The sequence below is a fragment of the Mustela nivalis genome, assembly GCF_964662115.1.
Source record: "Mustela nivalis genome assembly, chromosome: 14".
Classification (NCBI taxonomy): domain Eukaryota; kingdom Metazoa; phylum Chordata; class Mammalia; order Carnivora; family Mustelidae; genus Mustela; species Mustela nivalis.
The window spans coordinates 87,406,790-87,433,359 of NC_139033.1; the positions used below are offsets into that span (position 1 = coordinate 87,406,790).

The 26,570-nt window shown below is 57.4% G+C and overlaps 2 protein-coding genes across 18 annotated transcripts; one reads left to right on the forward strand and one right to left on the reverse strand.

Annotated features, from left to right (window-relative positions):
* The first annotated feature begins 971 nt into the window (after window positions 1–971).
* SELENOM (selenoprotein M) lies at window positions 972–4,227 on the forward strand. The gene is made up of 5 exons (XM_082697965.1): window positions 972–1,356; window positions 2,923–2,958; window positions 3,338–3,372; window positions 3,714–3,792; window positions 3,865–4,227. The coding sequence occupies exons 1-5, from the start codon at window positions 1,237–1,239 to the stop codon at window positions 4,021–4,023; spliced, it is 429 nt and encodes a 142-aa protein (XP_082554091.1). The 5' UTR covers window positions 972–1,236; the 3' UTR covers window positions 4,024–4,227.
* A 163-nt stretch (window positions 4,228–4,390) lies between these two features.
* Window positions 4,391–26,535, reverse strand: SMTN (smoothelin). 17 transcript variants are annotated; one of them, XM_082697873.1, is made up of 22 exons: window positions 26,360–26,535; window positions 24,509–24,636; window positions 19,632–19,780; window positions 19,139–19,232; window positions 18,969–19,047; window positions 18,775–18,872; window positions 17,532–17,852; window positions 17,371–17,443; window positions 16,699–16,776; window positions 16,096–16,617; window positions 15,722–15,894; window positions 13,747–13,839; window positions 12,711–12,863; window positions 12,548–12,623; window positions 11,278–11,442; window positions 11,118–11,180; window positions 10,833–10,899; window positions 9,756–9,929; window positions 9,422–9,536; window positions 8,686–8,837; window positions 7,561–7,726; window positions 4,391–4,692 (listed from the first exon to the last, which is right to left on the reverse strand). In XM_082697873.1, exons 2-21 carry the CDS (start codon window positions 24,557–24,559, stop codon window positions 7,582–7,584), a joined length of 2,841 nt encoding a protein of 946 aa, XP_082553999.1. In that variant the 5' UTR covers window positions 24,560–24,636; window positions 26,360–26,535; the 3' UTR covers window positions 4,391–4,692; window positions 7,561–7,581. The 17 variants fall into 17 exon arrangements, with proteins under 17 accessions (XP_082553999.1, XP_082553998.1, XP_082554003.1 ...); XM_082697872.1 differs by having other exon boundaries at window positions 9,422–9,539; XM_082697877.1 differs by lacking the exon at window positions 13,747–13,839.
* Window positions 26,536–26,570: the final 35 nt, after the last annotated feature.

Sequence of the window (26,570 nt, forward strand, 5' to 3'; positions counted from 1 at the left end):
TTACAGTGCCTTACTGTATTTACAAAGAATGGGTATTCAATAACAACTCTAAGCCCATTATTATTATATCTTTACAATCAAGTCAGTGAATGTGAGGTAGCAGGGTATAAGCAAAGGTGTCTGTGCAAACCTGACTTAGTCCATCAGGCTTAGTGTTGTGGACCCAAGATACTTTTAGAGGTTATGAACTTGTTTTAATTTTCATTTCTTTTAAAATTTAAAGAAAAAAATAGACATATAATAATGAATCCAGCCAGGATTATATTCACTTTTTAAAAAAATTAAAGCCGTTGTAAAATGCCATTAAAAAAATTAACTAAATTTATTTTAAAATGCCTTTTTAAATATATATTTGTTTAATGGGGGAAAAGGCCCAGGAAGGCAAAAATGCCTAGGGGTCCATGAGAGTCATAATGCAGCTTTGACTTCATGTTGAGAAGGATTCTAATTCCCAGTCTAGATTCAACAGCAAAGACCAGTGTGATCAATTTGCTGTGTCTGCCTCAGGCTTAAAGAGGGGAGGAGGCGTCCTTATCTAGTTAACTTTGGTTTGATGAAATGAGCGCAGGGACGTTTCAGGTTCAATTCCCAGATCCACGACGTCATCGGTCTACCTTTCTGATCCTGCTTCTCAACTTGCAAAACGGAGTTCACAGGGTAAGAAATGAAATAATGAAAGCTAACACTGCCAGGGACTCTTCTAAAGGGCTTTATGTGTATTAACCCTTTTATCCTTCCAGCCCCTACAGAGCACGTAATATCCCACATTCCTGCCATAATGTTTGCTCCAGGGATTTGAAACCTAGATCGGAATTTCACCCAAAGAAATTAAAGACACACAAGAATTCCCCAGTCTCAGTTTCTCCATCCTCAAGTCAAGTCGCTGGCCCAGAAACTCCCTTGTCCATGCGAATCCCTCCCACGCCCCCTGCTGGCAGAAGGGGGCACTGTCTGGCCGCATCCTGCCTTAGCGTCTGCGCTCTCGGTGGGCAGAGGGAGCGTGGACACTCTTGGGGCTGGGAAAATAAAGGCCTGAGGGCCAGAAAAGATCCCGAACCAGAGAACATTCCGAACCTTGTCAGAAGAGAGCTGAAGGCCCCAAAGCCCGCCCTGGGGCGGAGACGGACAGCTAGGGGCGGGGCCTCTGGCGGGGCGGGGCCAGCCGGCTAACCGAGACGTGGCGCAGTGGTCCGGCCGTTCGCCTGTATCTTGCGGATCGTCTTCGGCCGGATTTCGATGCACCTCCCGCTGCCTCCACGGCCCCTGCTGCTGCTTCTCGCAGCATTCGCGGCCGCCGTCACTACCTTCCGGCCCGACTGGAACCGTCTGCACGGCCTGGCCCGGGCCCGGGTAGAGGTGAGTGCTTTGATCTCTAGCTCAGGGACCACTGCCCCCAACCCTGTGGCCTCTTAGCTTTGGAATCACCGCTCATTTTGGCCCCAGGACCCTCACGACTCCCAAGTCCCCCTCAGGGCCGGGACACTCCCTTCCTTTTCCCAGCCTCAGGACGCCCCAGCACCCACTGTGGAAGCCTGAGACACCCGATCTTGCGGCCTGGAAAACCGAACTCCTCCCTAATTTCCCATGCGCCTGGACAGGGGTCCCCAGACATACTGGCCCTGTCCCCTAACTCTACTCCCAGCCTGTGACTCTTCCAAACCTGCCTTCTGGGGCCTAACTTTACATCGTCCCATCACTGCACTTTTTCCCCGGACTTCCCCCCACCCCACCCCAGTTCCGGTTTGTCTCTCCCTTCCCAGAGGGAGGGAAGACTTTCTGGGCGCTTACCCCACCGTGCAAAAGCCAACTGCATTACCAACACTTAACTTTGCAGCAAGCCCCAACCTCCTCTGTGGGGAAATTACCCGTCAGAGTCCCCATTTTGTTGTGTGACTTGAACCATCACAGATCTTCTAGGATCTTAGTTTTCTGTCTGACAAAAGGTGGAGGAGGAGGAAGGAAGACTAGAATAGGTGGTCCTGGGGTCTGGACTCCTGCTGGTGGTGTCCCTCCCCTCTGGGAGTGCAGGGAGGGGCCCACACATCGTTCCACGTTGCTCCCATGTTGCGGAAGCAACCAGATGGAGGCCCAGCTCTGCATGGGGACCAGATGGGAGGTATCTCTAATGGGGTCTCGAAGGGCAATTCAGAGCTGTTTCCTTCTGGCCTGCCTCCACCCTGACGTTCTAAGGGCCAAAGTCCAGGCCCAGGACTCTACTGCCTGAGGGAAGTAACCATTTCTTTTGGGCATTGGGAGTGAGACAACAGTAAGGTGTGCAAGCAAGAGCCCCAAGGCTGGTAAGCACTTTGGGTCTCTGGTCTTGCTCCTCTTTTCTCTGATGGCCGTAAGCCTCAGTTTTCCTATCTGTACAGTGTTTCCCCCTTCTTTCATAAGGGAATTCCATCTTCACACCTTGGGAACTGCTGTTCCAGGGGTAATCCACAGCCCCACCCAACTCTGGGAGTAGGGTGAAATGGTCTTGAGGGTGTGTTTGGAAAGGTAGAAGGAAAAGTAAATAAAGTTAAATTTCTTCTAAACCTAAATCTCATTAACAAGGATGCTTGATAGCAGGAATGTAACATTCCACCAGACTTCCAATTGTCTTTACTTGATAGCAACTAAGCCTTCAATATCCTGATAGTATTCTTTGCCCCAATAGCCCTTCTGAACACCCCTTTGTCCTCACCTACCCAACTCCTGTGTATATAACCAACCACTCCTCACAACCCGGGGCAGCCGCATCTCTGCCTGCCCACGGGCCCTGTCCCCGTGCTTTAATAAATCACCTTTTGCACCAACGACGTCTTAAGAATTCTTTCTTTAGTCGTCGGCTCCGAACCTCCTCACCCCACCGAACCTGACTTAGGTTCTGGGACTTCATCAATATGAAGGACTCCCTGACCTAATTTTGTCCCCCTCCAGACCTGTGGAGGATGACAGCTGAATCGCCTGAAGGAGGTAAGTTGTTTTTTGTTTTAAAAGAGGGAGGGGGGCAGAAGGAGAGGGAGAGAATCAATCTTAAGCAGGCTCCACACCTAGCACAGAGCCCAACTCGGGGCTCGATCTCACAACCCCAAGATCATGACTTGAGCCAAATTCAAGAGTCCAGCGCTTAACCGACTGAGCCAGCCAGGCGACCCTGAAGGAGGTAAGTTTGAAGAAAGAGTCTCCAGCTTTGTCTCCACTCAGCCCCTTGGGGGATGGGTAACATTCCTACAGATTAGCTGGGGGCACGTTCCCGGGAGTGGGAGTCAAGAATGTGTGATCTCAGCTGGCTTCAGTTTCATGCTGGTATCTGGAAGGAGTTGGGGGTCTGATTCTCTTGTTTTTTTCCCAGGTGAAGGCCTTCGTCACCCAGGACATCCCGTTATAGTATCCTTCTTCCGTCGTGGGGGAGGGTGAGTGGGGAGGAGGATCTGGGAGAATTTCCTTCCCCTATCTTCAGAGATAGGGTTTCCATCTGACAAGTGGAATTGATAGTGACTGCCCAGCGACTCTCTAGGTGGTAGGCAAGAGAAATTGACTAGTGATAACTGCCACAGACAAGAACCGAGAAGAGGAGGGCCCTTTACTTCTCTGAACTCTATTTCCTCACGTGTAAATGGGGGATCCCTGCCTACCTGGGCAAAAGAGGCAGAGCTGTTCACCTGCTGTTCATAGGTGGGAGTGCCCCATCTGCCTCGGGTCACCACCACACACCTTAACAACTCCAGTCACAACCTGGTAATGAAACACCTTCCAGGGGCCGACCCGGAGCTCGTCCTGCTGGGCCACCGCTACGAAGAACTAGAGGTGAGGCCTTAGAAGCCGGGCGGGGGCGGGGGCGGGGCCAGGCGCACTGACCCCAGCCCTCCTCTACTTCAGCGGATCCCACTCAGTGAAATGACCCGCGAGGAGATCAATGAGCTGGTGCAGGAGCTCGGCTTTTATCGCAAGGCGGCGCCCGACGAACCTGTTCCTCCTGAGTACTTGCAGGCGCCCGCCAAGTCCGCCGAAGGCGCTCCGGATCGCCCTGACCTTTAAGTCCCGCAGCGTGGGCCCAAACCTACCCCCCCCCCCAACGCCCCCGCCTGAGCCCTGGGGACAGAATGAAGCGCTCAGCGTCCCGGGAGCACTTCCCTCGCTGAGGGCCGACGCTTCGTCCCAGAGCCGGCAGAGATGGAGTTGGGGTAACCTCCTAACCCCTTTCTTCCCTACTCAGATCAATTAAATCCTCTTCCGCATCAACTGAGACTCGACTCCTTCCTTGCTGCGGGAGGGTGGGGGAATAGGCGCCCTCCTAATACTCTCGAGAGACCCAAATACCTGGCCGCTGGAGTGGGGATATGTGCGCCCCTTGCCAAGCTGCCCTGAATTTAACAAGCCTAAGAGAGGCAGAGAGGAGTCAGAGTTGTTGAAAACCAATAATTTATCAAAACGCAGCGTGTGTATGCGGGGGAGGGTGTCGCGACTGACGGCAGCAGTGGGCAGGCGCGCAGGGAGGGGACGGTGCCTGGATGGTGGGGGCAGCTTGCCGCAGGCCGGCCATGCGGGCAGGCAGGCTAGACATTCTTGCCGCGCAGGCGCAGCTCGTGGCGCCGCAGGTGGTTGTAGAGCGACTGCACATAGGTGAAGACGCACTTGGGGTCGGGCTTCTTGCCCATGATCATCATGTCCTCCACCTCCACCAGCGGCACGCAGTCCACCAGCATCCTGTAGGGAGGGGACACGGGGGGGGGGTGTGGTTGTCAGCGCCGGCCCCACCTCCTGTGGCTACCCTCTACCTGGAGGTCTTTTCACTGCTTGTGGCCTGTTGGGTCTTCCATAAACTCCAGATTTTTGATTGACTGAAGGGGTAAAAGCATTCCGGGAAGACAGGAAACCTCAGGCCCCACTCACCCAAGCCTAGAAGCTTCACTGTGGGAGTCAGGCCAGATAGGTGGAGGTGGAGGTGTCCTGCCTCCAGATCCCACCCATATTCTCTCTGGAGGGCCATCTCCTACACAGCCTCAATGGCACACTCCTACTGGCACAAGCCTCTGGGTTGGGCCATTGTATCCAGTGGGGCCTTACCTATGGGAAATCTTTCTCTGCAGTCAGGACCTGCCCCTGTAACCCTCTGTGCCCTGGATTAGCTCTCAGATGCCTGTCCTGGTATCTTCTGCAGAAAGGCCTGGGAAACCCTGTCCTTGCATGTGGGGATCATCCTCCTATATAAGATGGAGGACAGTGAGTGTGCGTGGGGGGGGTAGTTATTTAATTCTTACCACCTGCTTTGGGTAGAGCAGGGGAGGCAGATGAAGGTCCCAACCAATACAGACAGGACCACCTACAACATCCTCAAGGGTAGGGCTGCCCTTCTGTCATCCTCCAGAGTGCTAGCTGTACTTTACAGATAGGGAAACTGAGTCACAGACCAGGAAGCATGTTTCAAGACCCATAGCTTAGTAGGTGCAGGGCTGGGCCTTCTGGGACTCAAGCACCCCAGCCCTGGGTGTTGATACCTGCCTGGAGCCCCCTCTTCCCTACTGCAGGAGCCATCTCCCCACTCCGGAGTGAGTGGGCTGCAGCCACTAGGCAAGTGACAGCCCAGAGCTCTAAAGCTGGTGTTTGTTCTTTGGCTCCATTTCCCCCTCCTCTCCCAAAGCAAGACCTTTTCTGCCCTGCTCCCTCCCATGTCCATGTTAACTGAATTTCCTTTGGCAGGGAAGGTATAAGGGCAGGAACTGTTTCTATCGCCAAAACACGAAAGGGTCCAGGACTACCTCCTCTCATCTTGTGCCTTGATCAAAGTCAAACCTGAGACCATGGTAGGGCTGAGGTCTACTCCCCAGCTCACCTGGACTCCTTCATGGAAGAACCTTGGGAGGCAGGAGACCTCTGTTTCAGTCCAGGCTGTACCCCTAATCAGCTGTGTGCACTAGATAAAGCTCTGCCCTGTTCTGTGACTCAGTTTCTCCATCTTTATAGCAACAATGTCTCAACCTCATGGGAGACCATGGGAGCACTTAGGATGAATGAGGTGGTTTTTGACTCTGTTGCTGATGTGCTATGGTGCCCTTGGCTGGATTCATTTCCCTGGCTCTACTATAGGGAAAAAGACAGCCTCTCTCTGCAGCTTCTTCAAGCTGTGGCTATCTCCCCAGGGATCCTGTGCTCCCCAACGTGGAGCTCCCTCCCACTTCTGGTGTCTTCCCTGGAGACCTTATAAAGCCATTGTTTACACTGGGGCTCACGGCTCAGGGCTCCAGCTGCCCCAGTGACAGGCCAAACACAGGGCAATTCAAGCAACAGCATGGCTGAGTCACACTTTCCAACTGGATCAGGGCTGGGTTGGGCCCCTCGCCTTCCAGGCCAGCCTGCTGGGCAGCAGCTCCTAAGTCCATATATGACCTGGAGACAGAATCAAGCCCATCCTCCCCTCACCTGCATGGCTTCTCTGGGTATATGTGTGCACATGTTAGCTTGGCCCCCCACCTCCCTTCCCCGGCTCCAGGCTTTGAGGGGCATCTGAGTTCACCACTAGCTCTGTCCCTGACTTACATTACTTTGGGCAATCCCCTCACTCTGAGCCTTTGTCTTTTCTTCTCTGTATACAATAGATGGGAAAGTGATGGGGTAAGGAAGATGGGCCGCTAAGTGGGGAGTCTGGAGTTCCAGTTTCTAGCCCTGTCTCTGACCTAAAACCTCCAGGATGCCAGGCCACTTTTCTCCTTCTCCGAGCAGCTTATCTGGAATGGACAGTTAGCTCAGGACCTGAATTCTCTACTGTGGCTCTGAGGTGAGGTGACTAGAGAGAAAATGCCAGAACTAGTTTAGAGATCCAGAAACATCTTCCTGTTACACTGTCCCCGCTCTTGAGCTCTCCAATGAGTATGGTACCACCAGCTCCCCAGGGCCCAAACTGGAGGCCTAGCAGATTCCTTGAGCCTCCTTCTCTCTCCCCAGCTGGATACATGAGGAAGTCTGTCCTGCTTCCTATTAAGTTCCAGCTATCTAGCCCATTCCTTCCCTCCCCATCTCTCATCCAGGCATTGTTCTAAAATGCCTACCAGACGACATACATCCCTTCTCTGTTTGGAAAACTTTTATGACTCTTGCCCTCAGGAGGTAGTTCAGACTCTCATGGCCCCTTCTTCCCTTCATACCCAGACTAAATTTCCTTCCCCTCTGGGTGTGCCATGCTCTCCATCCTTCTTGCCCCCAGCCCTGTGCATAGGCTCATCCCTCTTTCCAGGACTCCCTCTCCCTCCTTTAGCCTGAACTTGTCCTTCAGATCCCAGCTCAGTTTGCACTTTTTCAGACAACTGTCCTGGGCCTGCAGGCTGGGTCAGGTGCCTCCTCTGGGGTTCCCTCCTAGGCTTGTTCCATCTCAGTCTTGCTCATGTGGGTGATGACTGCCCCTTTATAGAATGGTCTTGCCTGCTGGGCCCTGAACTACCAGAAGACAGGGCCATGTCTGGCTCCTTCTGGCTCTTCTCGGGGTCTAGTTGCTTCCCCCACCCACCTCCCGGGTCTCTCTCTGTGCCCCTCTGAGCAGATTCCAGATACAGCACAGGTGGACGAGGCGGCGTTTCTCACCGTGGGGCCCCTGAGCAGGGGTTAGGACTTTTTGGTTTTTACCAGCCCCTTCTGGACCAGACAGCGGTAGAACTCCTGGATGTACGTGTACACGCACTTCCAGTCAGGCTCTCGAAGCCGCACCATGTCCTCTGTGTCCAGGAGCTGCGGGCAGTCCGCATGGGTCCTGGGGAGGGTAGGGGGCCGGGAAGGGGCGGGGAGGCAGGGCCCGGGAGAGAAGAGGGGGAAGAGGCAGAGAAGAGAAAGGGTAGGAGAACAGAGAGACACACAGATACACACACACACAGAGACAAGAGTTCAGTTACATTCTCAGTGCTGCAGTCTGTCGGCTCCCCCCCCGCATGCCCCTTCCCCCTTGTGGACGTGCCGCTCACTACCCGTCACTAATGGTGTGCGATGCAGACAGGGGTGGGGGGCCAGACCAGTCACAGGTGCAGAGAACTCTTGGGGCAAGCGGGAATGGGGGGGGGGGCAATGGCATTGGCAACTGAGGTTGGAGAGGAGGGCTGTGCCCCAGGGAGGGGGGGTGAGGGAGGCGTGAGAGGAGGTGGGGGAGGGGGAAGAGGAAGAAATCTGGGGGAACCAGAAAGAGAAAAGGAGAAAAGGAAAGACAGATGGAGGGTGCTGAGGGTGAGGTGAGCAGACAGGGTAACGATTCCAAAGTGGAGGGCTTGCTGATGTCCTATATAAGCCTCTGGCAACACCTATATAGGCTGGGCGGGCCCAGGGCCCGGGCCAGGAGCCTCCTTTTGGAATCTCCAGCCGGGATCCCGTGGGAGCAGGAAGCTCTGGTGATGGTGGGAGGAGAGCAGGACAGAGAAAGGGAGAGAGAGAGGGAGGAAGGGGCAGAGGGAGAATGGAGGGGATATGGACAGGGCCACCTGGTGGGCCTTGGCAGGGGCTGGTAGGCGGGCCGGCGGCTCCTTCGTTCCGGCGGGCACCTGGCACACTCAGCAACAGGTGGGCAGGATAGAGAGGGGAGGGGCCTTCTGGGGAAGGGGGTCTCTGCCGCTGTCTGACAGCACAGCTGGTCAGCTCCAGGGGGCCTTGGGGCAGCTGGGCCTGGCCCAGATGCGTAGCCCCGGATGCCCAGCTGACACCAGCGGGGCTGGGGCCCACACTTACTCAGCAGATGAGAAGGCCACCTCGAAGTTCTGACGCCGGTTCTGCGGGCTGAGCTGCCCATAGTCGAAGGCCTCGGGGAAGAAGTTGTGCACTAGGGCACAGAAGGCCATCCCATCACTCCAACTTGAGGAGAAGTTCTGGATGTCCACGTGCTATGTATGGATGGTGGGAGGGCTGGTCAGCTTCCCCGTAACTTCTGTGCCCCCAGCGTTTGGCATTCCAGATGTAGGGCAATTGGGGTCAGAGAGGCCCTGTATCTCAGGGCCAAGGATGCACAGCGGTTGGGCAGTGGGAATGTGAGCATCCTTCTATTCAGTTTGTCAACTCCCACATCTGCTACTTATTGGCACAGAGCCACCAGGAAGCCCAGCACCACCCAGCTAAGACATGGTCATGCCTCCCCTATTTCCCTTGCTAATATAAATTTACGGAGCTCCCCAACTCCTATTTCCGAAAGCAGTGAGGGGGGACTCCAAGGGTGAGGTCTGGCTCTGAGCTGGGCCCTCAGTAGACCCTTCCACTTAATCACTTATTCTGCAATCTAGGGCATGCTGTGTGTCCTCTTTGAGCCCGTTTCCTCATCCCACAGAGGGCTTCCATCCTCCCTGCTAGGCATGGGGGCTGTGAAAAGCACAGTGGGTGAGAAGGAGTTCTGCCAAGAGGTAGGTGCAGAGCTGCCGGGTGGGGATTGGGGGTAGAAGAAAGAAGCTAGGCTGCCTGGCCTCATAGAGCTCACCTCATAGCCACGAGTCTTGGCTCGGCACCAGTCCAGCAACATCTGCTTGATGCTGTTGGCGTTAGGGACCCCAAAGCTAGTGGAGCGCTGCACGGCTGCACGGGGTCCACCAGGGCTGCTGTAGGGGTGCGTTGGGGTTGGTGGGTGGGGGAAAAGAGGCCAGGTCACATGACCATAGGGGCCGCTGCCTCCGCCAGCACACCCAGCCTGTCCCCGCCCCTGCCTTCCCCGTCCTTCAGGCCCCTTCTAGCACCGCTACCACAGCGCCTTCCGGTCTCTGGCCCCGCCCCATGTGGCCATTAGGCCCCGCCCATCCACACCCCCTGCCACTCACCCGGCGGCACCTTCCTTCTCCAGCTTCTCAATCATGGCCTTTCGCGCCTGAGAGGCCGAGGTCTTGGGCAGGCTCTGCGCCTTCATCAGCTCCTTCTTCTTCTCTGCCTGGCGTTTCTCGAGTGCCGCCAGGCTGCCGGGCCGCGGGCTGGCCTCATCCTCGCGGTCAAAGATGCTGGGGGGTAGGGAGGAGACTGTTAGGCTCCTCCTGAGCCTCAACCCCACTTGCCAAGGAAGTCGTCTTGTACTCTACACCCTGTGGTATATCCACCACCAGCAACACCGGTCAGCAAGGGAGGCATCCTCATCACACCAGTTTTGCAGAGTAGACTGAAGCTCAAAGGACATAAAGGCGGGAGCCATGCTTTTCAACAGACTTGGGCCCTGGGAGTTCTCTGAGAAGGCTCAATCTCTGATCAAGTTACTAGGTGAGTTCAGATTCTGGACACTATCAATAATGCCCACCAGCATAATCAGAATGATGGTAATAATAATAGGTCATACCTACTGAGCCTTTCCTATGTGCCATTTTAAACATCACAAGGGGAGGGAGGACCCTTGCCATTTCCACTAAAGCTGAGAAAACAGGCCTCAGGTTTCATAGGGCATGGGCGGGGGGCGTGCAAGAAGGTGATCACAGGTCTTTCTGACTCAGAGTTCTTGAACCCTGCTGGTTCCCAGCCTGCATTCTGAGCCTACCAGCCCCGAGATACTCTGTAGGATAGAGGTGTACTCCTCCCTTATGAGAATAAGGTGCAGAGTGCTCTGTGACATGGGATGTGGTCTGCAGACACTGGCAAGTGGAGGGCCACCAGGCAGCTCAGGGGCAGGCATGCCGCTCTATGGGCTCAATGCCATCACTGCCACTCAGAGCTGGGAGACCCTGAGCAAATCTCTGGCCTCCCCAGTGGTGTGGCTGAGGATCAGGAGAGATCACAAGGGGAGCAGGAGTGGCTGGATTCCTACTCTGACTCTCCCTGCCTGTATGCTTATTACCTTCCAGCACTATGGTCTACCCCTCTGTGGAATGGGTGTGCAGTGAGGTACCATGTAGTCGGGGATGGGTACCTGTGCTCACCTGCCCATCTTCTTGGATGACGATGAGGAGAAGGTCTTGGTTTGCACCATGGTGCTGCTGCCACCATCTGCAAGAAAGGGGAAGAGGAGCAGGGTGAGGGCTTGGGCTGAATGTCAGGAGATAGGGTAGGGAGTTGTGAGGGGGGGATGGTGGTAGCCACAGGCAGAGAAGAGAAAGTGACTGCTGGACAGAGACACACAGATGAAGGTTCGGAGAGAGAGCTTGAGGAAGAGTCTGAGGAGGTGGGCAGGCAGGCAGGCACAGGGCGACACCAGGCGGCCTTACTCTCTGAGCGCCTCACAAAACTGGACTCCACTGTGGTGGTGCGGGCCGTCCGCGTGCCATCATCTGGAGGGGCAGGGGGTGAGAGGAGGAATGTGAGGTATGGGGCCAGTGGGCTGGCTATATTCCCACCTGGAGCCCCCAGCCCTGCTCAGCCCCTTACTGGAGTGGACGAGCCGCTCGGTCTTGGTGACAGTGCTGATAGCTGAGCCATCAGCTGCCCGCTGGCTGTGCTGCGTGGTGGTCTCAGTGGCTGTGTTGCCACGGCCCTCCCCTGGCCGGGCCCGTGCCTCTTGCAGCCGCCGTTCCCGTTCCTTGTCCCGCTGGTCTGGGCGGCGTGAGGGTGGCAGGGGGGAAGCCCCATGCATGCCCAGAAGGGCCACCCATCACCCACACAGCACATATGCACAGGCACACGGGGCACACAAGATGGGGTGGAGGGCAATTTGTTAGAAATACGGAAGACACAGGGGACAAGGGCCCTCTCTAGGAGTAGCTGAGGGTGAGGAGACAGCTATAATTTGGCAGGAGGGGGTGGGGTGTGGTGGGTGGCAATGGACTCAGGCAGGAACAAGGGAATATGGACTAGCTAAACTCAAAGGGGAAGTATTTGGATCCAAGAAGGGAGTTCCTATGGGAATGAGTAGTTTAGTTTATTCCCAAGTGAATGAATATGCAGATCTAGGACGGAAGTAGTAGAGTTCAGGGAAGGAGAAGCTGAGTGAGGCTGGTGGCTGAATGGGTCTTTAATGGGTCCAAGGGGGAAAAGAGCAGCTGGAGGAAAACATATCTAGATCCAAGGAGGGAGTAATTGCGGGTACCTGAGAAGTAATTCAATCCAGGGAAAGAGTGGTCAGGAGAGAAGCTGGCAAGAAGGGTAACTGGGCCTAAAGAAGTAGGTGGGTGAGCATAGGGGCTAGGCGGTCATCAGTGGGGCCTGGAGGAAGCAGTCAGCTTCAGAGTATCTAGAGCAGCAAGTGAATCTAGAATCTGAGGGAAAGAATAGCTGGATCCAGGAAATAGCTGTGCTCAGGGAAGGGGAAGCTGGGTAGGGGCAGAGGCTACAGAGGTCATCAGTGGCTCTCAAGGAGAGAAAAGCAGCTGGGGGAAAGAGTATTTGGATTCAGGGAAGGAGTAGCTGGCAGTACTTGGGGAAGCAATAGGATCCAAGATGGAGTAGCTAGGAAAGGGAGTAACTGGGTCTAGGATGGAGAAGAGAAGCTGGTTGTGGCTGGTATAACAGGAGTAGCCAGGGGGAAAGGCAGGGCTAGGGAAGGGAGACGCTAGATCCAGGGGGAAGGAGGCAGGGAACATCTGGGGCTAGAGAAAAAGCTGGGTAGGGCAGTTTATTGAACTAGAGGGTCCATGAATGGACCCCAGGGCAACTGGGCAAGGGAGCAGCTGGATCTAGAGTGAGGCAAGGGACTCTCTACCTCTCTTCTTTTGTCGGAGCTCGCGTAGTGCAGCCCGGATAAGCTTCCGTTCCTCAAAGTCTGTCGTCTGATCCAGCTGCAGAGAGAACCGCTGTCATTACCCATCTGCTGCCTGCTGGTTCCTGGCCCCTGCCAACCCCTAGTCCACCAGATATGGCCACACCATCTTGTCCAGGATGCTTTCATCCTCGATGGCCATCAGCTCCTCAGCACTCAGCGGGCTCCGCCTCTCTGGTGCCTTGTCCACCCGGCTTTGCTCAGTGCCATTAGCCACTTCCACTGCTGCAGAGGGGGACTCTGCTGGCTCGGGTTCCATCTGGAGGGCGGGGAGAAGGCACACAGTTTAAGGAGGGGTATAGATGAAACCAACCTTGTCCCCAAAGGATGGGGGACCAGGCCCTGGGTCTGTTGGCAATCACCACAAACTGGTCAGACTGCCCACACGAGGATGGTCATATTGTGGTCAGGCTCAGGTAAGAGGTGCTGACAGCCTTGCCATAGGGCTTCCCATCTCCCTGGAATTGTGTTACTGAGTTCTTTCTGGTACTTCATCCCCAGCCCCCTCCCAGGCAGGCTGTGCTGGGAGTTCCCAAGGCCTGGGCCTCCTGGGCCAGTGCCCAGGCAGCACAAGCCATGCACATACACACACACACATGCCCCAAAGGGGCTGAACCAGGGCCCTTGGGCTCCTGACCAGGTGTCTGTCTGGGGCTGCTCAGAGCCAAGTCCTCTCTGAAGCCTGCCCCTGCTCCCTCTAAGGGGCATGCAGCCCCAACTCAGTGCCCTACCCCTCCCAGGCCACCTTCCAACCACTTGCAGACAAGCCCCCAGCCCAGTTATTATAGCCCCTCCCCTCCTGGCAGGGCCTCTCTGTCTGCTGTGAGGGTAAGGAGAGCCGAAGTAGCAGCTGCTTTAGAGAGACTCAGCCTGGCTGGGGCAGAGTAGGGATGGGGGTGGGGGTGGGGGCTGGGGCCTGGCCAAGGGCTGCTAGGGCAGCCACCAAGCACGCCTCAGGGCCAGGAGCCTGGCACCCTCTCGCCTGAGCGTTGGAGCACCAGCATCCCCGTACCTCTGCAGATAGGTAAACTGAGGCTCAGTGATGGTAGAGGCATATCTTAAGGACCCTCAGCAGAAGCAGAACCCCCTTAACACCACCCGCCCCCTCCTCTGCCCCGCTTCCCCAGCCCAGAGGGACTTACGAGACTGCTGCTGCGGGCAAGGCCGGCAGAGGAGCGGCGGCGGGTACTGAAGGCAGGTGGGTGGGCCACGGGGGTCCCAGCATCCTCAGCCGCCTGGAAGAGGGCCTCGGGGTCGGCAGCGGCCAGGAGCAGCTCGCTGGGCTCCAGCTCAGGCTCAAGGTCAGGCGCAAGTGGGACCCCCAGCCGAAGGCTCAGCACCTCCACCTGCCTGCCCAGTGCATCCAGCCGCCGGCTCAGCGCTGCCGTCTCCACCCGCAGCTCTTCAGCGGCCCGGGCCACGGGCTCCATGGCTGAGGCTGCTGCCTCAGCTGCCTGGGTCACTGCCGCCCGGCCAGCCTCAGCCACTGCCCGCAGCTCCTCCAACGCCAAGCCCAATCGCTCCTCAAGGGCCACAGCCAGCTCAGACCCGGGCCCCGGGACCCCCGGCATGGTGATGGCAGGGGTTGTATGGTTGGGTGACGATGGGGACAGGGATAGGGACAGTTGCCTCTGGCTGGCAGTGTCAGAGTCTTTGCAGCTGGCCTGAGGGCGAAGGCAAGGGCAGTGGGCCTGCCCCGCCCCTGCTGGCCTCCCGGCCTCCCAGCCTGCCACCCGCCAGCTGGGGCTGGGGCCCGGGCCCAAATAGAAACCTATTCTGGGCTCCCTGTGGAGGGGGGTGGGGGGGGGCCTGCCCAAGCAGGCAGACCGCCAGGCCTGGCCCTGCACAGATCGCAGACGGGCAGCACAGCAATGCTGCACAGGTTCTGAAGGACTACCAAGGCCACAGCCCCATGCTCCGCAGATGGGGGAACCGAGGCAGCAAGGAATGGGCCTGCCTGGGCCACCATTTGCATGAGCTGTGAGGATCCAGCCTGCCAGACTCCAGAGCCTGCGCTCCTTTGCCTTTAGGCCATGCAATTTTAGAAAGGCTTGAACAAATGGGGGAAATGGAGGCAGAGAGGCAGGACTTTGAGCAATGTGCTAGAACAAGTGTCTCATCCCTGACATAAACATTCTCTGGCCTGCCTATGGCCCTTGGATCCAACCACAGATTCTGAGCCCATTTGAGGCACTTTTCTGCTTTCCCTCCATTCTAGACGGGGAAACTGAGGTGAGTTGCATTAGACGCAAGACTCACTGTTGTTACCTCCCACCCACCCCAAAGGCATCATCCCCTCACTCTCTTGGCAGAGAGCAGAGAGGTCCTGCTCTGAGGGGGAAAGGGTATTTTCTTGCCCCCACCCTCTTCCAGTCACCCCCGAGAAGGCCCAAAGCTGGCTCTAGCCATCTCACCTCAACCAAAGTCCCATTTAGTCCCCAGTGAAGCCAAGAGGACATTACCTGGGCAGCCAGACGGCCCACTGGGGAGTCCCTTCCCCAGCTCAGCTCCCAGCTGGCTGATCCCAGGCTCGGGAATGAATAATGGAAAGGTACGGCGTATTCAGTTCCCGTGGCACCTGTTAGGCTGCTGCCTCCCCCTGCCTATCCCCCCACCCATGCTTCTGCTCAACCCCTCAGAGATGTAGACGCAGATGGTAATCACTAATCTCCAATCTCCTAAGAGGCCAGGCTGATCTTGGATGAGCAGATCAGCAGCTTTGCTTCTTGGGGCTGAGGTCCAGTTTGGAAAGGAGCAGGAGCTCTGGGGCTACCACATGAAGAGGGGGCAAGCCCGCACTACCCTCTCTGAGCCTCAGTTTTCCCATCTGTTCATTAGGAATGAACCAACCAGTTTTGGAGTAAGGACCACACCAGCATGAAGGAAGCCTGAGGCCAGTACAAAGTAAGCTCCTGACACACCTGCTGGGTCTGCCCTTAGTTCTGCCGCCAACTGGCTCTGGACTATAGGTAGCCATCTTCTCTCTCCAGGCCTCAGTTTCCCTGTGTGTGCAATGCGGGGAGAAGCGGAGCAGAGGAATCCCGCTAGCCCTACATCCTGAAGCAGTCTATAGAAGACTGATGGATCGTGAGGCTGGTGGGGTAAGGAGGGGCTCACCTTAATGCTGCAGCCTCCCCGGCTACCAGGGGAGGCATGGCTGAAGCTGGTGACGTGAGTGATGCTACCCAGCTGGGCCAGGGTCCCGGGGCTGCTGATATGGGTAATGGTGCTCTTGCCCCCACTGCTGGTGCTGAGGAGGGTGGGAGGCGCCCGGAGCCCCAGCGTCAGTTCTGGAGGGGGAGAAGGGCTACTGTCAGATCAGCTGCAGTGAGGGAGATGCCAGCCAAGGCTAATGGTGCCCCTTGCTCCCAGCACAGCCTTTGGAGACACCCTGAACCTTGGCCACAGCGCTGGTCCTATTTGCAGAGCTGGGTGGGTGGCTGGCTGCAGACACTCCTTCCCAGCAGTGGTGAGAGAGCAGGGAGGCCTACCTGCCCTCTGGTTGCCTGTGGGCAGCAGCACTCGGCTAGTGGATGCTTGGCCACGGCCATCCTTGATCTCGATGGTGAATGTGGTCTTCATACTGGCCCCTGGCTCGGCAATGCTGACAGGCACGGGAAGCGGGGCACTGGGCTCCTCTGAGCGGGCCACGGGCCCCCCTGCTCCGTTTTCAAGGGGCCTGGCAGCTAAGCCCCGCCCCCTGGGGCCCTCCTCCCGGGGGTAGCTCTGAAGCTGGGCCAGGGGCCTGGCTGTTCCTCGTGGCTCCTTGCTGGGGTGGGAGGAGGTGTCACTGGGGCCCCGTGAGGAGGAGCCGCTGGAAGAGGAGGCAGGGGTAGTGCTGATGTGGGAGGGGCCCAGGAGTCTTGCTGGGGTCGAGGAACCCAGGGCCAATCGGGATGGACCATCCTGGAGCCTGGCAGCCATGGGAGAATCAGAGGTGAACTTGCGCGCACGATCCCGCACGGAGCCAGCCCGCTGGAATGGGGAAGGTCCACCGGCAGGGGTGGGGGGCTCTAGAAGGGATTAAGAGGGCTATCAGTGACGTGGTGGGCCAGGGACTGCCCCAAGTCTCCAGAAGTGGGAACAGGTAGTACCTCGGTTCTGGGCTGGCTGGCAGGGGCTGAGCACCGACAGGGAGCGTTGGCAGGGACGGGGTCCAGCCAGGTCTAGCACTTTGGAAAAATGGTGGTGGCCAGGTAGGGGAAGATAAAGGAGACTGCCTATGGGGGTTCCACATCTCATAGTTCTCTTCTCCACACCACCTCAGCCTCTCAGCCCCTTCTTGTACTCCAGCCTCCCCATCCCATCTTGTACCTCCTTAGCTCCTGGCTTCCCCATTCAGCTGTATCTAGCTTATAGGCTCCTCCTTCTCCTCCCACACTGACCCTAGGATGACTTGGACACTCGTGGGGGCTGGGGCCAGGCTTGGGCTGGAGGAAGGGTGCCTAGATTCTCCCTGCTGATGGGGGTGGGGGACACCCCCCCCCCGGGGGGGGCAGTACTACCCATGGCCTCAGCTGGGAGATGGGTGCACTCCCTTATTGGGGAAAAGAATGTGCCTGAGGCCCGTTGCCTTTCAAGGCTGCTGGGAGGCCTCTGGCCATGGGTGGGGGGGCGGGCCAGGCTGGGGGTGGGGACACTTCAGGGCAGTGGGAGGAGTGTCAGGGACTGCCTAGCCTTGAAGAAGCTGAAGCTGTCTAGGCAAGAGAGCCCATTTTCCAGACACAGAAGGGGAGGCTTGTAGCTACCTCTGCTGGGACTCTCACCTGCTCTCTTTGTGTTGGAGGGACCTTTGGTGGGACCTTGGACAGCTGGGGGCTCTGTGAGGCCAGGCAGGAGCTGCAGGGGAAACACAGCATAGGCAGAGCCTGTCTCCCAAATCAAGGAGCTCACCTGCCTGGTATCCCTGTCCCTCATCCAGACTCACCTTGCTGATCACCTGCCTCTCAGTGCTGGGGGTGGCTGGTGGTTCCTGGGGCTCAGGACTGGTGGCTCTGGGTGGCCTGGAGGGTGGCTCAGGGCTGCCCACAGCCTCAGCAGCAGGACACTGGGCCTCAGCAGGCTCTAGTGGAGGCTCAGGAGAAGCAGTGGTGGGTGAACTGATGGGCGAGGCAGGTAAGCTGGGTGTGCCCCCAGGTGGGGCCCGAAGCAGGAGTGTCACCGTGGTCACATCCCGGGTGGTGCCCTGGGGGGGTGGGGTTGGCTCTGGGACCTCTGCCTGCTGCTCCTGTTTCTCTGGCTCTGGCACCTGTGGGTGATCCACAGGATGCCGCCAAAGCTCCCCAGACTGACAGGTGCCCAGGGCAGGGCATGCAAAGCAGAGGGGGTAGGCAGAGCTTCCCATGAGCATACCCGCACACGCATGCAGGCTGATCTTCACTTCCCCGCCTCCCGGCACTGCCTAGTTGAGGGTGGTTTGGAGAGGACCAGATCCTATGCCAAGGGTAGGGGATGACAAGAGACCTGCTGGGGACTCCTGGCCTTAATAGATCCCTGGAGCAGAGGCCCCCTGACTCCTGGATCCTAGTCAGACTAATCAGTGTGTGTGTCTGTGGGGGTAGTCCTTCAGGGACTGGGACCCAGCGGCCTCTGCTGGCCACTTAGGGAATCTACACAGCTTGACCTCTCACCCACACTCCCTAGAGAATAGTCAATTCCCAGCAGTGCTCCACCCATCAGCTGGGATGTGATAGGCAGGCCCTGATAAGCCAAAGTCAGGATGTGGGCTTCTGGATAGGGAGGCACAGCCTCAGGGATTGGTTTAAGCTGGGGAGGTTACCAGGGTCAGATTTGCATTTCAGGGAGACTGCACTGGCTACAGAGCAGAGGTCGGATGGCCATGGAGGGCCGGATGGCCATGGTGGATGAAAGGTAGGCATGGAAGTTGGGAAGCCAGCAGGGTGGTAATGGGAGACACACTCGGGAGCAGTACAAACAAGATGGCTTTGAGGGGACGGCCTGGCTAGATGCAGAGCCTGGACTGGGGGACACATGGCCAGAAGTTGTGCAGGAGAATAGGCAGAGGCCTGAGACAGAGCCTTAGTGTCCCCCAAACACCTCCCACCCCCAGTCAAGTACCAGCCTAGCAAAGATACACTGGTGCTCTCTGCTGCTGGCATCCATGGGTGCAGGACACTGGGCTACCCTTCCACCCTGCCCACCTTCCTTACCTCACACCGTTCCAGCCTCTGTGCTGCCCGTCCCTTGCTCTCCTCTCTTGAGCCACTGTTGGCATGCCCACTGCACAACCTCCCGGCCAATGTGGCGGCTGGAAGGGAAGGAAAAAAATGCCAGGTGAGTGGCCAGGAGGGGATGTGGGTGGTGAGCAACAGGGCACAGGGCAGGACTGGGGCAGGACACATACCCTCAATCTCCTGGGCCCTTATGCGGCGGATGGCAGCACGGATTAGTTTGCGTTCTTCATACTCACCGGCACCTCGCAGCTGGGGATGAGAAGCAGGCCGTGAGAGCTGGACTGTGGAGTCTGGCTCTTCACCCGCCCTGGCCCATCCCCTGCCCTGGCCTGGGCCTTACCAGTGCGGTCAGCTCTTCCACATCATTCATGGACTCCAGCCGCCCAGCCAGCCGCGCCAGAGCAGCTTGCTGCTCCGCCTCCTGCTGCTGAGAGCTGCGGGGACATCAGGACTCTGACCCCCACTGCCATAGCCAGGTCACAGAGGATGCGGGCTGAGGGCAGTGGCCAGGACTAGGTACCCAGAACCTTGGCAGGGGGCAGGTGGCAGTGCATGCCCTCTGGCTACACATTGGCACACACATGCCCATGTATGTGAGCACTAAGACCACGGGCTCCGATATGCTACTGACACAGGCATGTGTAGGACTCCACGACTGGCGAGGGGTCCGGACCCACAGACATCTCAGCGTATTCCAGATGCCTGCCTGTGCTGCCCTTTGCACACCCAGCTGGGGAGTAGACACCTGTGCTCCCACCTGCCTGCACAACACCTGCTGAGCCCCCAGTGTAGCCTCCTCCCACCTGTGTGATCAAGCCTCCCTGGCCACTCACTGCAGCCAGTTCTCCTTGTTGTCCTGCCGCTCAGCACGGAAGCGCTTGGATGCCAGGGCCTCCTCCTCACGCTGCAGCTCCTGCCGCTGCAGCTCCCGGATGGCTGAGCGGATACGGCGCCGCTCAGCCAGATCTGCTGTGACCTCCAGCTGTGGGATAGGCGGGGGTGAGGGGCCAGTCATTTTGGCTGCTGGGGCAGAGGGCGGGCACCAGCTGCCCACAGCTTGGCCTGGGCCACAATGAGTGGTCTGTATCTACTCTCTCTGCCACATGCCTGTCACGAGCCTGCCCTCCCACCCACCCAGGGTCTCAGGGAGACCCGGCCCATGGAAATAGAGCTCCTAGATGGCTCACTGTGCATGATCGCTTTATAGAGTGGGCGGCGAGCGACCACCCGCCTGGGCATTGCTTCCTAAGATTTGACTCCTGTCTCAGAGTTCTTCATTGAACCCCCTAAAACAGCCTGGGAGTCAGGAGGAGTGAGGCCACCCTATGGGCTCCCAACAGGGTCCCTGGGGAGGAAAGCGTGCTTAGGATAGCTAGAGTCCACCATGTGAGCAAGGAAGATTCCCATGTTCTGTCCCAAAGCACTACAGCCTTGCTGAGGGTGGCAGCCTCATCCACATCGGATTGATGGAAAAACCTATGCAGAAGCAGGTGTTCAGGAGTCCTACTAACTTGACTGGCTAGAGGCTATTTTTCCCCCCCATACTGACCCAGTCCTAACCACCATCAAAGGCTCCAGGGCCCAGAGTAGGAGGGTCAGCTCCCCAGACAGATAATATAGCTGCACTAGGATCTACCCAGGGCCCTAGAGAGGGTATAAATGGGGGGGGGGTGCTCCCACCAGCTTCTTAGCCCCTCAATCCCTGGGAGATTGGGGGTGGCTGGTCTAACCAGGTTCAGAAAGGGTACCTTCGCTGGGCAGTCAGCCAATTCTGTTGTACTCCCCCCTGCCCAGGCCCCACATCTCTCCCCTCTACAGTCTGTGGCTCAAGAGAGAGAGGACTGGCCCAGGGAAATCATTCAGGGGTAGGGTCCAGGAACCCTCTACCTCCTTCCTTTATAGCCTTTTCCTCCATCATTCCTTCTTACTCCAGGGGCAGGGGGTCAAGTGGTGGGGACAGGTTTCAGCAGGGGTATGGGTTGGTCCAATCTGCCATCAGGTCACTTGCCCTGGTCTGAAAAGAGTAAGGAGAGTTCTGGGGGACAGATCTCTCCACGAGTCCCTCAGGCTCCACATTTCTGTGAAGCTATGGGAGGATCCCTTGAGGTTCAGGCCAGAACCCCCAGCTTGCTCCACCCTCAGTCTGCGCCTGGCTGGGTGGCTGGGAGGTCCTTAACCTCTCTGTGTCTTGGTTTTCTCATTTGCCAAAAGGAACAATTGCTCCCACCTCAGAGCAGTGGGTGGGGATGGGGGCAGTGACTTGGGGTCCCCTTGCATAGCTGTACATATAGTAAACATTACCCCCTCCGTGGTTCCAGCCACTTAGAAGGAGAGAAAGGCAAGGACAAATAAGTGTAAGATATGACGCATAAGTAACATTTATCGGGAACCTCTATGACAGACCCAGCACTGAGCCCCCAGTCTGCCCTAATCTCACAGAAACCCTAGGTGCTTTATCACTCCTATTTGACAGGTAAGGAAACTGTGGTTCAAGGGGAGAAAAGTCATTTGCTCACAGCCAAATGACCTGAGCCAGGATCGAACCCATGTCTCTCTGACTCCAGCGTCAGCCTTGTGCTGAAATAGCTCTTTTGCTGGGGTCCCTCTGCCAAGGTGGGTACCTCAAGGGCCTTGGCACCATTGTGTAAGGAACCCTCTCTAGCCTGGACTAGAGACAACTATAAAGGCCAAAGAGGGCCTATTATAGCAGAGGGAGGGAGCAAGAGGCTTACCTTCCCACCCTCCAGTCTTGGCCTCAGAACTAGAGCTGTCTGTGTTACACTTGGCAATTGTGGGTCTGAGGAGTCAACTGGTTCAGTGCCCTTGTACAGAGGGTAAAGAGGCTAAGAGATGTCTAGCCTTCTTGTCTCCTGGGTACCTCTTCTGAATGCCCTGGGTTCCAGAGATGGGGTTCTTATCCCTGAAAACAGCATGATGTGGAAACATGGCTACCTCTGAGAAGACTCACTGTCCCCATCTGGAAAATAGGATCCTCCGGCTGATCCCCCCACCAAATGAATAGAGCGGGGCTGGGGGAAGGAAAACCTCATGCTACTGGTCGTCTCCAGCATGACGTTGCCCTTGAGCCTGGATACTGTTGGCTGACAGTACCCCTGTTGTGTGGCTTATGTTCCCTGCCCTCTCATGCCCCACCGTTGTGTGTGGAGGGGACTGTGGGAGGGAGGGAAGGAAGTACAAAGAGCCATCGTCCACCAGAAGGAAGGGGAAGAGGATAGGGCGGTTTCCGAAACTGCCCAGTGAAATTCTCCAGGGAGGAAAGACAGCACTTCCTCCTCCTGGGAGGCCGGGTCTCCCGGCCTTTCTGTCCTCGCTCTTGGGGAATGCGGGGTGGGGTCTGAGAGGCCCCAGCATCTCTCTGGGACTCAGTCTCCCCACCAGCACTCCACAGAAGACTTTCCAGGCATTTCCTCAGTCCCAGCTCCTCCAGCGACCCCGGGAAACCGGCCGTGGAGCGAGGCCTCGCCAGGGGGCGCCGAAGGCCCAGAGGCTCCGGAACCGCTAGTCTTCCCAGGGCACCGCCCACGCCCCTCTCGGGCCGCCCGGAACAGGGCGCCCGGTGCGGAGCCAGACAGGAAGCCCCCGCCACAGCCAGCTTTAATGTCTCCGACTCAGAAGAGGAAATCAAAGCACTTAAGCAGCTTCCCTAGGTCACCCAGCTAGTGAGCGCCGGAGCTTGAACTCGGACCCCGGGACCGAGAGGGAGGGCGTCCGGGTATGTGGCAGGGGGACACGCGGCGTGGCTGTCCCCGAGTGCCCCATCCCGCGCAGGCACCCCGCCCCGTCCTCAGGAATGTGCGGGAGCGTAGGCCGGAAGCTGCTGCCCGGGTCCCCGAATCGGCCCGAAGCTGGGGCGCCAGCCAGTTTTCCCTTATAAGGCCCGGCCCTGCGGGGAGGAGCCCGGCTTGGGACGCCCCCGTTCTTGCCACGAAGCCGGCGGGAGCCAGGCCGGCGTTCCGGGCGGGAACCCTCAGCAGTGCCGGGGCGAAGTAATGGCGGGCGCCGGCCGTGGAGGAACCGGGAGTGACCTTGCGCGGCTTCGCTGTCCCAAGACGATGGGCAGCGTCTAGTTAATTCTTTCCCAGCGAGGGCGCGGGGCTGGGCCGACAGCAGCTACCGCTTGGGCTTCTTTACGAGCCCACATGGGCCCAGTCGGGGTTGGCGACTGGAGAGCCCTGAGCCTCCGAGGGGACCCCTAAAGACGGAGATGCGCGAGGGCCTGACTTGCTTTCTGGAACGCTCTGCCTCTATTACCCTCAGCTGACTTCCTGAGGGGAGGTCGAGCTGACGTGGTGGGAACTTCTGGAAAACCAATCTGCCACACAGCAGGCTGTGGCCATGGCAGACACCCAGAAAATCTAAAGGGCTTGTCTGAGGGCACACAGGCTGACTGCCTTGGTACATCATGGCAACACTGGCCACTGCCCAGTGACTCCTGTCCCCAGAAAAATGGTATGGGGGTGGGTAGGTCACTAGCCTTTTCCTAGGAAAGGTAAATCTTAATTCGCCCCCCTCCCCGCCCCAAAGGTTAAGGTCTGGGGGGCGGGGCTCTGGCCCCTCCTCCAGTTCAGTAGCTCCCTGCCCCAGATAGTGGTCACGTGCGTGCCCTGTTGTGTTGCCCTACAGCCTTTCTGTGCACCGGGACTGGTGGGCTATGTTTAGATAGGGCGATCAAGAAGCTGGGAAAAGAGTGGGCCTATTCTTCCACTCTAAGATATGGGCCCATGCCTCCTATCCCCATGACAACTCTAGGACCTGGATATATGTTTGCACAGATCTCCCTCTCCCATTTTTCAGGTAAAGAAACTGAGGATCAGAGAGGGAAAAATGATACACTAGAAATCACAGAGCTTATAAGGAGCCCCAAGCCCCCTCAAGGGCCCTTCCCTCTTTATGGGCTCTTCTTGCTTTGATTTATCCAAGACTTGGTCCCCCATGCCTCTCTTTGGGGTTTGGATCCTGGCACACCCTCTTTGTAGCTGGGTGCCCTCGGGGAAGTGATTTCATCTCTCTGAGACACAGTGCCCTCCTGGCTTTTGGAGCTGCTGTAGTCACAGTTTCTGTGAGATGGTCTAGCACCCAGCCTGACCCCTGCTGTGCCCTGGCATTTTTTTTTTTTAAGATTTATTTATTTATTTTAGAGTGAGAGTGTGAGAGCAGGGGGAGAGGCCAAGGGTGAAAGAATCCTCAAGTTGACTTCCAACTGGAGGGGGGGGCAGGGTGGGCAGACGTGGGGCTGGATCCCAGGACCTTGAGATCACGACCTGCACCAAAACCAAGAGTCTGAGCCACCCAGGCGCTCCTGTGCCCTGGCATTTTAAATCATTGGTGCTACTGTTATCATTGGGCCAGCCTCCAGGGGTAGGCACGGCCCAGGTAGTTGCTTGGGAGAGCAAATCTAGCCTCCCCACACCTATAGCTACACATGGGTGAGTCCCCAGTAGTTACTGTTTAAACAGGTGGTGGCAGTGGGGGCCTGGGAGGGACCAGGCCTTAGCATCTGGCATGGACAGGCACATGCTAGTGGGTCCGTGGCACCAGTCATGCATAACAGGCTTAGTCCTGTTCTCCTGAGCCCTCCTCCTGCCCCCTCCCTCCACCCCTCCCCTCATCAGCTGAGAGGTAGCCTGGACAGGCCCTGCCTCTGACCTGGCTTGCCTGTCATCACAGCAGGGATGAATGGGCCACTTACCAGCTTCCGCAGGGCTCCCTCATCCAGCCCGGCGAAGGCCTCATCTGCCATCTTGCTGGCCCCTACCTCTGTCCGTCCCCTCCTCGTGAGATCTCCAGTGCCTGTGGCACCTGACAGCTCAGGGAATTCTGCAGGAGACAGACATGAATTAGGCATGCTGGGACCTCTGGAAAACACAGGCACTTGGGCTCTGTGCCTCAGTTTCCCTCTCTAACCCATGATCATCTGTTGGGGTCCCATCCTTGCTCCCTGTGGCTCCGGGCTGGGAGTTTCCCTCAGTCCTAGGCTGATATGCTGAAAACTTAACAAACCCTGGTTCAAGCCCAGCTAACTTAAGGCTAGCCTGCTGCGTGGCCTAAACTGGGCTCTTCACAGCGAGAGTAGAGACCTGGATTAAGGCCCACCACAGCCTGCTCACCACCAGGGGGTGCCCACCAGACTCCAGTTTCCTGCCCCACCCACCTATCCCCGGGGCCTGCCCAGCTCCCTCCTGGGCTGAAAGCTCAGACTCCCTGGCTGTGGGCTGTGCCCATATCCAAATCCATGCTGCCACTGCTCCTCATTTCCCCAGTTGATTTAATCCATTTGGAGATAACATCCCGTCTTCCAGTTCTTGATGGCAGCCCTCTATACACACTCCTTTCTTCTCCCTGTCCTAACCTCCCCCTGATGCCAGCTACCTAGACCTCATGAAGCCAGGTGTCCAGGCACCTAGCTCCTCCTGCCAAGTTACACACTTCGAATTGAATTCCCCAGCTAGAATGGCCTTCAGAACCTGTACCATCCAATCTCTGGATAGGCAAAGTGAGGACTGAAAAGGGCCAGGGATTTGTCACAGGGGGGAAGAAGGATCCCAAAGACCCAGGGCAGAGATGGATTTAATCAAAATCTTGGCCCCCTCTTGCTCCTGAAGCCCCCTTCCAAAGTGCCCCTAGGGGCTCAGGACACTCCCTCTTGCCCCATCACTGCCCATCATGGCCCTCTAAATCCTGGCCTAAACTTCCAGCTCTTTCCTTCCTTCCTCAGCCCTCATGTCTTTATGGAATTTGAGGGCCCACAGCCTGACACACCATAGGTGCTTAGTTAATGTGTGGTGACTGAAATGGCCCCAGGATTGCCCCTCCAACCTTGTGTTGATTCATTCCTCAGTTATGCCTTCCCCTTCCTCAGAACACTCACTTGTCGAGTCACCCATCTGGTGAAGGGGTCTGGTGGTGGTGGGATGTCCTAATCCACAGAGCTGGGGTTCTTCAGACCCTGCCTTTTCAAGTGGCTACTTGCCTTTCCCACCCCTTAGGGTTGGATAGGTGTCAACCACCCATCTTCCCTCTGTTGGGGTCTTTGCCTCTTTCTACCTACCTACTTTGGGGTAACCCCCCCAAAGTGCCTCAGCAATTCCTGACATAGGTTCTGTGGACACTCTGAGTTCCCCCATGTCTCCTGAGGGGCAGGGATCCCTAATGCGTAAGCCAGGACACCAGGGTACTACTATAGGAAGTGTCTTTCTCCTTAGTGATTCCCGCCGCTGCCTGACTTCAGTTACAGAGCTCCCTGTCACAACATAGTCTGCGGTCCCCAGGGATTGAGAGAGGCCTTAGAGTAATGTGGGACCTTCCCCAAAGTGTGTGCCCCCACAGACCAGGGACCCTGAGGTTCGTGGAACCTCCTGAAGGGCCGTGGGTGGTATCCTTTCCCGCGGTCTAGAACCTTATGCTATGGTTTACAGCCCCCGTGGATGGGTGGGAGCTATCAAGTCTGGGACCCAGTTCCGGAACCCCTGTCCAGATATCCTGGTTCCACCCCCAGGACCCGTCGGGGGTCCCGGTACCTCCCAGAGGCCTGCACACCCACCTCTCAGTCCGGCCCACCCGTTCGGCGCTGGCTCTGGTTAGGTCGCTCGGGATCCGACAGAGTAGGAGCGGTCAGGCGGAAGGCGCCGCGACCGGGATCCCAGTCCCCCTCAGCAACCGTCCCCGAGATTCTGCTAGCGCCGCCCGTCCAGCCTCGCCGGCCTCCCTGCCATCCCCGCCCCTCGCTGCTGCGCCAGCCAATTCTTGGGAGG